Source organism: Rhopalosiphum maidis, chromosome 3 (assembly GCF_003676215.2).
Source record: "Rhopalosiphum maidis isolate BTI-1 chromosome 3, ASM367621v3, whole genome shotgun sequence".
Lineage (NCBI taxonomy): Eukaryota > Metazoa > Arthropoda > Insecta > Hemiptera > Aphididae > Rhopalosiphum > Rhopalosiphum maidis.
In genome coordinates this window covers 21,786,613-21,804,197 of record NC_040879.1, presented here as the reverse complement: position 1 = coordinate 21,804,197, position 17,585 = coordinate 21,786,613, and the positions used below count along the sequence as shown (strand labels likewise).

Genomic DNA, 17,585 nt, shown 5'->3' with positions numbered 1-17,585 from the left:
TAGTACTATCGACAGATAAAAAATAAACACAAATGGCGGTGTCGTAACACTTTTCTGGCTAGTTCATTCGGTAGAACACGATACTTTTACTTGTATATACCTACCACTTTTTCATAGATACGCTGATTCAGACGTGATTTATACTCGAACACAAAGTTAGTATAAAGTCCAAATATCGTGTTTTCACACACACATTATAGTATATATACATATACGAGTATAGTATGAATATAAAAACATAAAAAACGCAAACACACGCATAAAAATAAACAAGAAAAGACAAATTCCTTCAACACGATTATAATACATATTTTAAGTATAAACACAATAAGCTGGCAAGAGCCAAGCCAGTCTTCGACGTTAAACGACTTCGGATCGACTTCCCGTTCAACTTTTGTTGGCACTAAATATTATACTTTTAATACTTATAGTCAACTAAAAATGTTTGGTTGACCTACTTATATTATAGAAATTCGTATTACAATAAAATAATAAATAAAATATAAATTGTATTAGCAGCTTATTTTTGTATAGACACTGAAAATAGATATACTTAAATATTATATATAATATGTATATTATGTATATGTAGAGCTCGAATTGTGGGGAGGGCGCAGGGGACGGAGCTCTTTATTATTTTTTTTTTGCATACTCCAACTTTATTATTTCACAGAAACGGGGGGACGGCACAAACTTATGTCCAAAATAATTTTTATTAAATTATGGATTTCAATTTATTATAAAACGAATTTTACAACTTTTAGTATCAAAATTATTTTTGATAATAGTTTATTAATTTATTACTATTATTATCATTTCTATATTCTTTTTTTGTAGTTTGCTTGTTAATTAATTATAATATCATATTTACTATTCTTTGCCTATAATTTATTATGCATATCCATTCTGTGGACTAGTATGAAGGTAGAATTAAAATATCTGTGTAGTTGAAAAGTGGTACACATTTAAAATTTAATTAAGGTTGTTAAGGGGGGTGGAGGCGAAGTCCCCACGGGTCTGTGTTAAGTAATTGTACACTGGGAACGCAGTTTTTAAATACTTGGAATGAGCTCTTTTACTTATTTTCCCAATTTGAACACTGTGTATATGTATATTTAAATATAGTTACGGTTATTAAAAAAAAAAAATATTTGTTAAGTTTGCCAATATATAGAAAAATTTCATCCATCGAGAAAATGTAAATAAAATTCTAATTCTATTTTTAATCTTATATTTAATTTATCAGTTATACCCCAATAAGTGCTTTTCAAATATCAATAAGTGGACTGTAATGATCATCTTACAATGTAGTATTAATTAGACCTAATCACCTGACTAAAGAGTAGGTTAGGTTTTCAACTTAAGTTGGACAAGTTTAATTTTTAATCTGAAATTGACCCTTTAACAATTTTACTATATTTTCCACAAAGTTATTTTCAATATTTGTTTATTTTAACCCAACTATCGATAGTCGTAAAAACAGCATTTTTATTATAATTTCTAACAAAAACTTTTTTAAATATTAAAAATAAATACGTAATAAACTTTTTATTGGCACAAAATCGGTCCGACCAACTACACTTCCAAGTTTAATCGAGCAATATATTATTTTAGATATATAGTTTTTAGTAGCATGTAAACGAGACTACGTACGAAAGTGCACTGATTAAAAATAAATCACGTATTATACAAATACCAGTAGTAAAATGTTCAGTTAGACTTACACAATATATTACAATGTATAAAGCATATACTAAAAGTATATTAATAATTTAATTGTTAGTTGTAATCACATACTGAAAAGTCATTAAAATACCGTATTATAAATCTGCCTGTATTTTTCGTATCAACGGTAGGCCGAAAAAATTAACATACAATATTATTTTTTCCTAGAAATAAATTAAACCTATTATAATATATAATATAGGGCACAGAAGACATATGCCTCATGGTACACGAGTATTCAACTATAAATAAACTAATCTAAACAATTTGACACTACAAAATTAGAAATCGGAAGTGCAGTTTTATAATACTGTTTTGTATAAATATATAATGTATATTACGGACACTAAACAGTCACCGTCATTATCTAACGCAGACATCCTTTAAAAACTGATATTAACGGAAATAGTTTTTATTATATCAATATAATTTGCAATACGTATATATATAATAGTAAATAATAAATGTAATGTGTGTTAAGGTCAAAGTATAAAATCGGTCAATGTGAATTATATACTCGATCCATGTACAAAATAAAAGATTGCTAAACTACCAAGTATGAAAATATCATTTACATTAAGTCCAAAAATTATCTCCACATTTTTCAATATACAGGGTGTAACAGATATTGAAAAAAAAAATCATGCCAATTAAACGTATGACAAGAATTGTTAATATTATATTATGAGTAAATAATTTAAGAAGTATACTCATGTCAGCAAATAATCAAAAATCATATTTTTAAAAGAATGATTACGTTTCAAAATAATTTAATAAAAATATATTGATATTTTAAAAAAATTCTAAAAAATAAACTACTTGACTTAGATAAATATTTTTACCATCAAAATTGTTCTTATAACCAGATTCACAAATTGGCTATTTTAAATGTATCCTAACAAATTTTAATTTTTTTTATTTTCAGTACTAAAAAATAAACATAAAAAAGATTAAATTATACATGTAACACTAGGGTCTCTTAATGATAAATAAAAAAAAAATTGAAAATATTAATTAGAACAAAAGTTAATTCAAAAGTCAGTTCTCTCTGTTACACTCTGTATAATGAATTATCTGTATGAAACGGTTAGGTAATGTCAATGTGTTTGTGTTACGATTAGCTCAAAATATTTTTGAAAATTGATTTGATTATAATTATTATAATATAATATAAGTTATCATAAGTTATAATTTATAACAATAACAACAACAAGGAATGTTAAAATATTTAGATGCCAAATATATTGTAGGTAAGTACCCACTATATTATAATATCATCTGCGGGCTGCGCAGTCGTAATAAGTAATAACAGATAGGTTTGTACCAGGCAGATGATTTTCAGTCTGCTAACTGTGCTATAATACAACTGACAAAAATATTAATATTATTACTAAGCTGATTGAGTTTAATGAGCCGATTTATATTTCATAACTGATTTCATACTGATAAATTACGGAAAATCACAATTTATTTATTTTCAAAAAAACCTTAATTTATCTCAGTGGTTGATAATGAGATTGCACAAATGCACATCGTCTATCCTAGGGGTGGCAAACCTATGGCACGTTGATAAAATTTCAATGGCACGTGAAAAAATTGAAGTTATTAAAAATTATACAATTCATTAAGTTTTGATTATAACTGTTATAATAAGAAATTTAAAAAAAAACAGACTATATACATTTTAAAAATTATAATTACAAAAAAAGGTGTGTCTACTTAATAAAATAATATGTAATAAATCTGTAACTTTATCTTAATCATTAGAAAATTTAATATCCTTTGAGCACGTGAAAAATGTGTTTTGTTGGTATACAAAAGAACATTTTCGCAGAAACTTGAAAGTAAGAAAAAAAGTAAAACTTATATTTAAAGTATCTTTTTCCATGTATGTATTTATGTATTATTTTAAAATTGTTTAATCTAATGTTAAGCTATTTCTAGGCATTTCGAATTTGTTTAGTTTTTTATAGGTATTGATAAAAATGTTTAACCTCAATCAAAAATCTTTTAAATTTAATATAAGATCGTACATGGTTGTTCTTAAAGAAATTAAAAAAAAAAACAATGATGCGATTTTTTTTTTTTGCAAGTATTTGAAGTTCAATTTTTAATGAAAACAATAACGGTATTTTACTTTTACTTGATTTAAAAGTTAGTCTATCTTAGTTAATGGTTGTAACTAAATAAAAAAATTGTATTTGTGTTATGTATTTTTTGTGTTCTAAATAGACATATATAGTATAATAAAATATATTACTATAACGAAAGTGGGTTTTGGCCAATATCGCAGAAACAAAATATAATATAAAATCAATATTGAAATCAAATATTATCATTAGTGATAATTGTGCGTTACGATAATAAAAAATTGCCAACGGCACGTAGTGTTCCCAAGCGGTCACCCATCCAAGTACTAACTACGCCCGACGTTGCTTAACTTCAGTGATCGGACGAGAACTGGTGTATTCAACGTGGTATGGTCGTTGGCGATTATGTATACATTTCTAACTGAAATTAATAATAATGTGTAGATATCTGCTAAGTACTGAAGATAGGTATAATATAAATACCAATAAAAATATTACTCGTGATTTTTTTAGTGATTCACATTAATAATCGTATAAATGGAAAAATAAAAATAATAATAATTGTAATAATCTGGTGATAGAATATTTTTGAGTTATAATTATATTGTTAGTTATTGTTGTCGAGATTGAACGAATATCCATGTGTACAAGTAAATCCACTTATGTTCGGTTGAGAATAGACAACCAAAAATGTCTCATCGTGAGATATAGAATATTGAAATTGGTTTAGCTTAGCTCTATACAACAAGAAGAGAACTATTTAGTAGATACATTTACATTTTTTAAAGTTCATATAAAAATAAAAATAGTAAATACATAATGATAATAATAATCTGAGTACTTGTCAAAACAATTTAAAGAATATAAAAATTTAAAAATACAAATCAGCATACTATATTATACTAATATACATATAACACTGTTACTGTATGAGTGTATAAAAGTAAGCAATGCAAGCTATGATGAAAGTAAACAATTATAAATTATTATAAGTATTTTTCGCAAACCGAAATAGTAAATTTTATCATTTTCTTTTTTAAATATACGAATATACCTACATATTTATAATATAAAATTATTTGATATAGTATTATTTAAGTTGTCCTTTTCAATTTTCATTAAATGCGTTCGAGGTAGTTGATAATTGTTTTTAATCTTCATGATCTAGTTCATCAACTGTTTCTAAATCTTGATACTCGTCACATTCATTGTACAGCCGTTTGCTTTTATACGGATCTTTAATTTTTGCTCGATCATTATTTCTATTGAAACCATCAAATTCAGTATCGCGTGTTTCGCTTTCGTCTTCATCGTGTATCGATAGTTCTTTTTCGGAAATTCCTGAATAATCTTCAGGAAAACCGGATATGGGCCTTGGCCCCATTAATGATAAATAATTGGTATAACAGCTATTGTTTCCACCTATGAAATAATATAAGTATATAAACGTATATATTATAATAAATATAATTTATTTTGCATATTATATATTTTTAGTTACCGCCTTTTCCATCAAAATAACTTTCATATAATCTTTCATCGTCGTTATCCGCTGCCTCGGTTAATCGCATCCGAATGGCATCTCTCATTTTCTGTGGTCGCAAGTCCTTATCCCAACATGGGTTGTAACTTTTTCCATACATAGTTTTTAATACATCTATATTTTTATTTCTTATCATATATCGATCGCATGCATGTTCATCTTTCCGAGTCTTCCATTCTTTAATCTTATAACCTTCATTTATGTATTTTTTTGCCAATTCCCGGCGCATCAAACTTAAAAAAAAAATTTTAAAAAATAATGTATAATTAATATAAGTAATATAATTTAAATTTGTATTCGTCTTAATATTAATTTTGTATTTTTTAAATTTATGTTTAATGCATTACCGTAATGCTGGACTTTTTAAAAGAGTTGGGTCATTTAATCTATCTCTAACGTTCTTTTCTGCGAATTCAATTACTTGAGCCCAATCTTCTTGATCAGCTTTAAATTGATTGTTTTTTATGTAATTACTTAACTTTTCTTTTTCAATTTCAATGTCAGTCACCAACAACTGTTGAATTTTTTCAACTGTTTTCTTCATATCAACCGACTCACCACTTTTTGAATCGACATCTAATATCTATAAGTAAATATTTTTTTTTATAGTGATTTAGTGAAATTAAAATCTAATTAAATTTAAAACCATAATCATACATATTCTTTTGTTTGTTCTACAGATAATATTTTGTTGACGATGTCTCTATAAGATTCATTAGCTTCGAATTTTATGTTTGTCATATCATCTTTTTCATACTTGTTTTCTTCGATTCCTTTAAAATATTCTTCTAATTGTTTTTGATCAATATTTTTTTTTTTCATCATAGCCTCAATCATGTGTCGCTTTTCCCGTTGTAAATATTTATATCTTTTTTTACCCAAACGTGTTTGTGGTCCTTTTCGGTTAAAACACCAACTGAAATTATTTATTTGAATTTAAAATATTTAGTCAATGTTTAGTTTTATAATTGAACAAACAGTTATTTATTTATTTATTTATTTACTTTAAAGTTTCATCAATAATATTTCTCTTTATTTGTTCTTGTGACAACGTTGGTTGGATGTTGTCGCTATGAACCGAGTTTGGTTTATATGACTTAATTGCTTTATAATCTCGACCATCTTCGTCGTTTTCTGCTATCGATCTGAATTCTTCTTTATACTTACTGTTCCATGCATCCAACTCTTTTCTCCAAATCACCTCTTTCTGGAATACTCGTCCAACCTCTTCAATTGTATTAGGCTCCATTACCACTGCATCTGTGGTGATCATCATTATTGTCCCAGTGGAATCCGAAAAGCTAATCAATTCGTTTTTTTTATAATTCAATACTTCATGTATACCTTCAGTGAATGTTAACCATTCGGTATCAATGAAATGTATTGGTGAATACGGTGCTGATAACGCTGTAAATGTACAATATTTTATAAAAACATTCAATATTTAAGTATGAATAATACTATTATATTTATATATATATATTTTTATATGTATAATAGTATTTATGATTTCAATATGTTTACTTGCTATTAGTCCATCGCTGATGAAAATATCCGTCGTATAATAAGGCTTATGAGTGTGTTTCATGAAATTCCAAAATTGTAAGACCCCATTGGTGTTAAAAGACACTCGAAATTCTGCGGGATGAGTAGTAGACCATAAAACACTGTTTGTTAAATCGTTGAAACGCTTCCACCAAACTGGACCACCCTAAAGTAAACTTATAATTTTAATTCATGATTATAAATTATAATTAAGTTTGTCAAAATTATACATGTCAAATTGTTAACGATTATAAAAAAAACATATTTTGACTATATATTTTCGATATATTTGATTAGTAAATGATCGACGTATAAGAGAAATCTCGTATTCAATTTTTATCAACATCAAATTTCAAACATAGATTAATAGCTTGAAAAGAGTTAAATACATCAACAATTTTATCATAATCTAATAATATGTATAGAAAGTGCTGATATAAATATCTAGTAAGAATTTTAAGTATCTACGGCTTTTTGTTTTTTAATTACGCCAAAAACAACAAAATCCATTTGGTCGAGTACAAGTTTTGAGTAAAGTTTTTCTTTTTTTTCTCAGTTATTCTGAAAAGTACAACGAATTTTTATACGCTCAATATCCCAGTAAAATAAAAAATAAGAAAATACTAATTAAATCCAACTTGCTATCGGAAATCATCCTCAAATTTGAAAATCGATACATTTTACTGCCTAAAATGTGAAGGCAGATACATAAAAAAAAACACGAGTATCGCGTTGGTAAAAACAATAAATTTATTGCTCCGCTCTCAATCTTAATGAACTATATAAATATGAATTTATTATTTTCTAACCTTGATAATCAAATTAAAAATAAATAAACTTAGTATGGGATGTTAAATTAAATTTGAATACACTTTTATTTCCTAATGTAATAATGCACGTAGTATTTTGTACATGTAGTTCATACCTAGTTATTAGTGGTAATTTTATTAATTTTATTATATTATTATATTTATACTATTCTTAATTTACTTTATAACTCAAACTCCAAATAGATACTACATGTCCACCACATACTAAATGAATATCTGGATAAAACACATTTCTCTTAATGTAGTTGATTGGTCCATCGTGCACTTGTCCCCACCAAATATTTTTGCAATCTGTAAATTCAGAGGTTGTATTTTTAAATTGTAACTAAATATTAAATTGCTATGCAGCATACACCTTCGCTATTTCGACCCTGCTTGTGTGTATCATAACCATTCCAAGTAACAACTCCAATTTGACCCATAATACTACCAACAACCAATATACGGTTTGGATCATTCAATTTTGTTGGCACTAAAATAATATAAATCATATAATTTTGATAATTATTAATTTAATGCTTTATTTTATTATTAAGTATCAATATTTACCATATTCAAACAGTCGTTTTCCGATACTCAGTGGTTTATCAGATGTATACTTATAATGCATCAAAGGTATTTCAAAAGACAATGCTGTTATAGGGCTGTGCGTTGTCTTTTCTGGCTCTCTGATAATGATCTATAACATTAATTTACATTTAATATTATGATTTTATAATCATTAATACTGTTAAATTAAATCATCTGTTTTCTAGAATATGAGTTAATGTTATTCATAGAGGTTTCTCTCACTGCAGGCAGTCTACCTTCTCACACAATATTAGTATTATATAAATATTCTCATTTTTTTCCTATTTATTGGTTATTATACATTTATACATATGTTACAGATTGTAAATTTTCTATTTAAATTTAAAAAAAATGTTATTCATATTTTTTTTCACATTTTTTAGATTATAGACAATAGAGTATTACATATTATGTTTGTGAATATAAATAAAATTGACAAGAAGAACTTAACTTATATGCTTTTTATTATATATTTTTTATTTGATGTATTTATGAATAGATTGTGGTGAAAAAAAATATAAATTTCAAAATAAAAAAGATTGATAACTGATAAGTACGTACCACTCTAGCTGTTATACAGTATTAGTATCAAGTGAATTACTGTAATGAAATTGATGTGTTAAATTTAAATTTAATAATATACCTTTCGGTATTTCGGTATATACAAAAACCAATTCAAAAACCAATTGGAGAAGGTCTTTTAGTCCATAAATCATTAAATATATTTTAAAATAATAATTTTTTTGAAATTACTATTAAAGTTATTTACTTTACTATTAGTAATACAGTGGACTGATTTAATTTTTTTTCGAAACCATTACATTTATTTTATTTTAAATACATTATATTTATTTTTAAAATACTACGTAATACTATATTATTATAATATTATTGTTTTGTTAATGTTTGAATTGATACCGACAAACTATAAATTTTTACTATATATAGGAAATTCTATCACAGAAAAACGGGTCATAACGAAAATTTATTTTGCATAAAAAATACGCATCATTGTAAAATGAATATATTCATCGCTCCGCTCAGAATCTAAAATACTTTGTAACAGTTAAAACTTTTTTTTATGAGACTCTAGATAGAATAATGGAATTTTATTTATATTTTATTATAAATTAGAAAAACGACACATCCATCCTAAATTAATGTTGTTACTTATTAGTTCTATCTCTTATGATTATTATTTACTGATATTAAGTTTAATTACTGTAAAATATGGATAAAGTTTTGAAATTTACATAAATATTATTATAGGTAATATAATAATAATATAATGTTTATACTTGGATACTCGGATACTCGTATATGTAGGTCAGTAAGTAGATAACTAGTAGATAAGTAATAACGTATATTGATATAAAAATTATCAACACGCAATATCAATACATGAAGTATAAACTGTAGGAATAATATTATAATTTATATAATTGGATAATTTTTGTTTTGAATTAAATATGAAAAAAATATTGACTTTCTGTAGTTTTGATGTACCGAAAAAGATAAGCCATTAAATAACCATCGAAAATATTTTTGTTGATTTAAATAATAAAAATGCCGTGTATTATTATTATTTCATAATATTCAAAATCTAATATTAAACATTTGGTGATGAATTTTATTACTTACGAATATCACACTTAAAACTAATACAGTTTGATTAGTTAATTTCCTGTTAAGCCTGGCTTGATGGGCAAATGGAGAAAAAAATAAAACCAGATAATGCTTAAAAGTTAAATCACATTAATGTATTTTACATTTGTACTCAAAAGATTCAAATATTATTAAATAAGGTACTATCAACAATTGCAACTAAAACTTCAACTCATATTGTATAACCTTATTTAGTTATCAAGAGACAATCATAGTATTAACTTGTTAAAAACTGATGTTTAATTAAAATGTATATTCTAACCGTATACGAAGGCTTTAGACGATTGTTGTAAATACTTAATGGTGATTTATAGTTGTTTAGCTTTTCTGGGTGGTTGAAACTAGTGTTAGTTGTACTTTTTTTAATAATTCTTGGCATTGGTGTCGATTTCAAGTCCCAAAGTTTTATAGTCCCATCCATGGAAGCAGAAAAAAATTGATCTGAAAATTGTCCTTCTTGAACGTTAATAAATGTTCCTAATGGTGTTATCTGAAAAAAAATAAGCTTACAAGTCGTATTACTACCTTATATTTCAATAATATACTAAAACATTATATTATAATACTATACTTATTACAGAATTAAAAAAAAACAAATTTAATTAAATTAGGTAAATAATTGTCGTCTAATTACTTAAATCACTATAAATGAGTATATATATAAATATAATATAATATAATATATTGTATATTTAATATTAATATTATTTACAAAATTAAACATTAAATAATTAAAATAATCAAAATTAAGTTAACAAGTTAATTTAATTTTAATTTTCTAATTAACTTTATTACCAAACTGATTAAAGCATCAATTTATTGATTTAAAAAGTAATACGTTATGTTAAAATCTAGTTTATATATAACTATTACAATTATAATTGAGACTAATACATGTATTATTTTGATTTTATCATAATCAAAAAATAAACAAAATATGTATAACTTGATCAAATAATTTAGTAGATAATAATAGCTCCTAACTTGTCATTACCTAAATTATTACCTATATCAGTAATAAAATGAAATGGTAATGTAGCTTTGATAAAATATTTAGTTGTTATATAAAAATATTGAATGTAGCTCAGCAATTAACATAATTATTTTATTATTATTTGTAAACCAAAAAAAAAAAAAATAATAATTAGGAAACTCGTTAATTAAATTAATATTTATATCGTTATTATAACTTTAAACTTTTTAATTCAAATATATTTTTTGTTAATTACTAATTCAGGTGTATGCCAACTTTTTTTTTATTCTACTCTCCTTTTAGATTTTTAAAAATGCTCTGTTTTTCATTATTACTTTATAGAAAAAAGATTGGCATAGAATAAATAGTTGGAAAAGACTGTACTATAGCTTATATAGCAGGGGAGGCCAACATGACTTTATGTACGCGAGCCACATATATAAATGCAATTATATCAAGAGCCAAATTATCTAATCTGTACTTTTATACGACAAAATTAATAAAGATAGCTAACATCCACGAAAAAAATTAAAACTTTGGTTTTTGTAAATAAGACCGTGACCACATACGTCGATGAAGAGAGCCGCAATTTGGCCACCCCTGCATATAGGTTGCTATAGGGTAGCTATAGTATAGTAGCTATGGCTTACGCACATCAAATATTTGTTTTGTTTTTAATACATAGGATTGCCGTTGTTTATACAGAAATAGAATGCATTGCTCTGGATTTTTTTTAAATGAAAAAATAAATACATAATTATTGTTTTTTATTTCAAATGTATATCAAAAAGCGATATCTGTGTATATCTTATATAGAATCAAAATGTAATCCAAACGAACATTTCTTCGTGGAATTGTGATTGAAAACCTACACAATATTAAACATTAATATGAGTTTCTATTAAAATTGGTCGTAAAACTTGAGTTATAATAATTGTATGTTTAAAAATATAATGATCATGTTATCTTTGGATAGAACATTTTTAATATTTCGATTTGTATAAATGGTGCTCTAATTATATACTTTTCAATCTTTTTGTTTTAAATTATTGTATTTATGTGTATAATGCATTTTAATATAATATATGAATATAAATCTTGGAATTTGTTTTTTTTTATGATTATATTTTAACGCAAAAAAATGTTAATAATATTTTTTCGTAAACATATCAAATAACGTATATAATTCAATTATTTCAATTGCTACTTAACCTAGTTTAATTCGATATTTTTATGTTAATTTTTACTACACATATTAGTTATATTAATAATTATTATAAACTAATACTTATTAAATTCAACTAACTTCATTCGTGGGATGAATCCATTGAATTGCAGTCACTGTTGACAAATGAGATTCTAAAATTGCACTAAGTGCTGCTGGTTTGATTCTAGTTTCAAACTCAACGTCCAACGACCATTTCATGTGTTCCCACTATCAAAATAAAATTTATTTTAAGCTTTGTAGGTAACTTATAAGATGATAAATATAACTATTTATTTATTATTTTTACTAAATGTTTGTGATGTTTTTTTTCCTTTTCTGACATGTTTAAATCATTTAAACCTGTCGTCTCCAACTTTCCTTTAATGTCCCATATGCTAATCTGACCATTTTTTAACCCTCCTACAACAGTATTACCGTGTCTAGGATTAAATTCAATACAACGCACTTCTTCAGCACTTTCCAGTCTCAACTAAAAATTTTTTTTTATTATTTATATAGGTACGTAATTCTTATACAATTAATGTTACACAATTCATGAAATATAATATTACTTGATAATAAGTCACAAATATATTGTTAAAATATTATGTTATTAATTATTATTATATTATATATTTGTTATTTAAGTTAAGACATAGGGGTTTATTAAATATTATATGAATAATAGTATAATACAGTTTATTGTGAAATACTCAATGGTAAATACCTTTGGAAAAATATTATCATTAACTGACCAAATGAAAACAGAGTTATTTTGATCATCCATTATTGGTATACTTTCACTTTTATTTTTTGGTACTTCATCATTTATCATTGATTTATGTTTTGATAAAGATTTTCTTCTCTTTTTATTTTTAAATTCTAGTTGATATTTTAATTTTTGACTCATATCTCCAGCTTCAAACATGTCTTTGGTTAATTTTATTCTCTCTTTTTCCATATCATCGAGTCTACATTTTAAATTAAAATAAATTAATACATTATTTTTTAGTCATATTATAAATATATAATAATAAATTATAATGAAATAATTTTTTTAAAACATTTACTTTTTTTTTTTTTCAGTATACTTGGCTTCGGACTTTAAAAGTCTAAACAATTTTTCTTCTCTTGCTTCTCGATCAAATTTTTTATTAAATTCCCTATTAAAAAAATAATAATAATAGTACCTATTTTTTACATGTATTTAAAATAATTATTGTAAATATAAACATTTACCTATGTATATTTCTAACAGCATTTCTTGATTTGTTATCATAAAGCCATTCTTCATCATCGCCCCAAATATTGTAAAAGCTTTCTGTGTCAGAATCGTGATGATCTATCACGTCCATATTGTTTTCATATTCAGTATTTGTAATACTCGTCATATTCGCCGATTTTTTTGTGTCATGCATTTCATCGTTTTGTATCTCATATTGATTTTCATCTGTGGAAAACGTTATTCAAATTTAATTTATACTGTTGATCTATAATTGGTAAAACATCAATACCCGTTAATTCACTTTGGCTGTCTTTAATAATTTTGTTCTCGCCAATCAAAGTTCCATTATCTTATAGTTAATATAAAAAGTTATTTATTGTTATAATATTATCATTATTGGCATATTTTTGTTGATTTTATATTGACGTTTAATATGAAATACGTAGCATACCTGAATTTACAAGTGGAAGATCATTGTATGTGGATATCTGTTCGTGAGAAACATAAATTAAAGAGTTTCGCAACTGTCTATCAATGTCATGGCTATGTTGTTGATTATTTTTTTCATCCTCTGTTAATTGGATAATCCTCATCCTCTTCAAATTAAATTACTCAACATTTAATATTATATTTAATTTAATTACATGTTAATTTACCTGCACAAATTCTTTGTTTAACAAAGAAATTATCTTTTCTTTATAATTCTCATCTAAAAGTTTAGTTTCTGGTCGGTTACTCCAAGAGTCTGTGTCGATATCATCATCGCTGTAGGATACACCGTATTTTTCGTCTTTAGCCGTTGACTTGGTAATTTCATCATCAAATGTTTCTAAACTCACTGTCTTATATAACTCATTACTATTGATTGTGTAAGATACTGCAAAAATACCTAAAGAAATGAACATAATAAAAACTTATACTATCTAATATCTATAAAACCGTCATAATTTATGATTAATTTACCCGCTATCGTCGGATGCCAAGTTTGACAAGATACATATTTTTTTTTAGACACTTCATTTTGATATCTTGGTAGAAGTTTTATAACTTTGGAGACCTGTTCGATTTCATTTTCGTTTTCATTTTTTAAAAGTTTATAGTCATCACGGTATAAATCGTATAACTCATTGTAATGTAACTGATTCACTAAACTTAATTTATAAAAATATAATATCATATTATAATTTATATTATACAATGCTCAATATATACAATAACTACAATAGTGGTTAATAATATATTAATTTTAGTAAGTATAGGCATTTTTGGTATTATATACTTATTTTTAGACCGATAATGGTTTCCATATTTTGTATGTAAAAAATTTTTGGAAATTATGTTTGTTGGTACGCGATCTCCACTATTTTTGTCACACTGAATTTGAAAGACCTTTATATTTATATATTTTTATATACGTAGCTTCTGGCTATTATACAATATAATATGCACTTAACTAATTATTTGTTTTGAATAATTGGTTGTTATTTTTGTACATAATATAATCATACATAATCTATATAATTATACAAAACCATAATCTATTGTTATATAAATTATAAATATTTACTTAGGAACATGTTTGTTTAAAAAATCATCAAGAGCTTTTTCTGATGTAATTTGGGGTTGTAATTGAAACATGTCCTCTTCCACGGCAACTGACTGAATACATTTATTATATTTAATTCTTGGAATTGTCTGCATTTCCCTATTGACCATTTGTCGGACAGCCTAAACAATGAGATATGATTTGTTAATAGTTTAAAATACTTATTCGTATTACTTAATGAATTATTTATATAAATTACTTGAACACTCGATTCCATTGTTAAAGCATCACTACTTTTTAAAATTTCTTTTGGACGTGGTTCTAATTTTACATATTCATTTTTTATAGATTTTGAAAGCGCGTCCTCAAATTCTGCTTCAGCTTGAAGTCTCCCTGCCGGAAGTTTCCATTTGTATGTTATCTGTCAATTTTTAATTAATTTATTATTTATCATTAGTTACTATATATTAATTAAAGGTACTTACCACTTATATTACAATAATTTATACTTATATGTATTTGCATATATTTTTATGTTTATTAAAAAAAAAATACCAAGTTAATTAGAAAAGCAGTATTATAATATTGTATAAAACATATTTATAGTGTTTATACTATTCGTTAAGTTTATATATTATTATGTATTAGATTCTAACTTAACACATCTACCGGAGAGATAAAATTTTTACATGCATGGTTTTATTATAGATTTAAGTTTATAAAACTGATCTAATAATTGTTATAAATAAATACACCTTTTCACGTGTTTGTACTGGTTTAATTTCTTCGATATCTTTTTCGCTGCTTTTGGATTCCCAAGGGCCCGGTACACGACACATTGGCCGCTCGACTTTTTTTTTAATTTCACCTTGTGTTTGTATTTGTGTTTCTTCGATAAACTGTTTTGCTTTATCTGTAGTACATATTAAAAATTCCTCATCAGTACTACTAAATGGTTTATACCCAACTAAAATATAATCATTGGTAATGCCCTAACAAAAAAAAAAAATAACTACATATTAATAAAAACATAATATTTTTGCTATGTGTAAGAAAAAAAATGATATATCATTCGTTTTTACTTCAATTTCCTTTTTAAATTTCCAAAAACACGAGTCCGCATTTTGTGACTGCAAATTATCTATAATTTTTGTACGAGATATTTTTGTCCACGGTTTATCTATAAAAACGTGTTTTCCTATGACACATTCAAAATGTTCGTGTAAAGTTTTAGGAATGAACACAATTTGTAAATCATCCTTGTGAATTTCTATTGGCTCTGTCAATTATAAAAATTTGAAACCTTAGAAAATTATTTTTTTTAACCATAACCTAGATATTATAGTTTCATAAAAATATCTAACCGGTAATGAAATGATCTGAATCAATTGAAGTGACTTGTTCCATTGAATGTTCGTTATTAACCTTTGATAATGAATTGATTTTCTTCTTCGATGACATATTTTCTGTTTCAAAATATTTAGCACCAAAGTGTTTTTGCAGGATATGGTTTCTTCAACAAATTAATGTGTCTTTATAACATTTTATTAAAGCTCATGCTTATTGTACGATTAATGTACAGGTTATATGATTACAAATAAGATAAATATATTTATTAACGTTATGCAAATAAAATTAGAAAATACAAATACGACAATTAAGTCTTGCGGCATACAATGTTTTTCACTATAAGTAGTGTAAATAAATAAGATATACGTACCTACTACCTATGTTTGATTATTTCGTATGATTTGCGTAGGTATACATTCTTCTCAAATCAAATAAAAAATTATTTATATTTTATGTAACTCATATCATATCTAATTAAATTGCATAGGTATATAACAACTGTAGAGTGAGGAATTATACCTGATACGTAAAATAACCAAATGTCTAAATGTATATTTGGTCACGAGCGTGGTTACCATCGTAACAGCTTTGTCGAATATAGGTATATGATATTATGTTGATGGCAACAAACGCATTTATGTACAATAGTATACCTCGTGTTTGACAACAACTACAGGTAACTAACGTGTAGGCATATGTACAAAGGGATTGAAAAACTTGGCAATAATATTTTAATAACGAAAAAAAAAGTGCTTAGGTACCTATATAGTAATATATAGGTGTATTGTATATAAATACATAATTACTATGTATATAAATTGTATAGAAACAAACTACTTATAATAGTACTGTGATGGCCAAACTACGGTTCGCATCTTATCAAAACATTTTTACAATATATTTATATATATTAATATGACCTTTTCTAATTTCGGCTCTTTCGTATTAATTAATAATATATTGGGCGGCTCGCGAATCTCTTCTCGTCAGCCACTCTTGTAATAGTATTTTGAGTATGTTACACACCCACAGTTATTTAAGAAGTTTCGAACTATTATATTTTAATAAAATGTTAAAAAAATTAAAATTTAACAATTCAAATATATCTACTTATTTTTGATATAAAAAGTATAACACAAGTGGCACTGTGTATTAGTGCCATTGTTAGTTATGATTTAATTACGAAATTATATATATAAGAGAGTCAAACAATTTTTAATTCTATAGCTGCGATAATTTGGTTTAATAAATAATATCGATGTTTAATACAAATATGAAACACAATACAAATGATTATTATTCAGCTATAACTGGTA

General features: G+C 25.2%; 1 protein-coding gene and 1 non-coding gene across 2 annotated transcripts; both read right to left on the bottom strand.

Moving 5' to 3' along the window:
- Positions 1 to 4,097: 4,097 nt before the first annotated feature.
- Positions 4,098 to 4,216, bottom strand: LOC113559479. The gene has a single exon (XR_003405981.1). It is a non-coding gene; the product is annotated as a 5S ribosomal RNA (ribosomal RNA).
- A 652-nt stretch (positions 4,217 to 4,868) lies between these two features.
- Positions 4,869 to 17,275, bottom strand: LOC113556677. The gene is given in 24 exon segments (XM_026961771.1): positions 4,869 to 5,237; positions 5,317 to 5,591; positions 5,706 to 5,941; positions 6,016 to 6,274; positions 6,363 to 6,765; positions 6,883 to 7,069; positions 7,894 to 8,024; positions 8,089 to 8,205; positions 8,283 to 8,412; positions 10,231 to 10,458; positions 12,248 to 12,376; positions 12,456 to 12,638; positions 12,876 to 13,119; positions 13,219 to 13,311; positions 13,388 to 13,609; positions 13,611 to 13,722; positions 13,825 to 13,969; positions 14,030 to 14,262; positions 14,337 to 14,524; positions 14,941 to 15,101; positions 15,179 to 15,340; positions 15,675 to 15,911; positions 16,002 to 16,198; positions 16,284 to 17,275. Coding segments are annotated over 24 exon segments (4,641 nt in total). The 5' UTR covers positions 16,381 to 17,275; the 3' UTR covers positions 4,869 to 4,965.
- Positions 17,276 to 17,585: the final 310 nt, after the last annotated feature.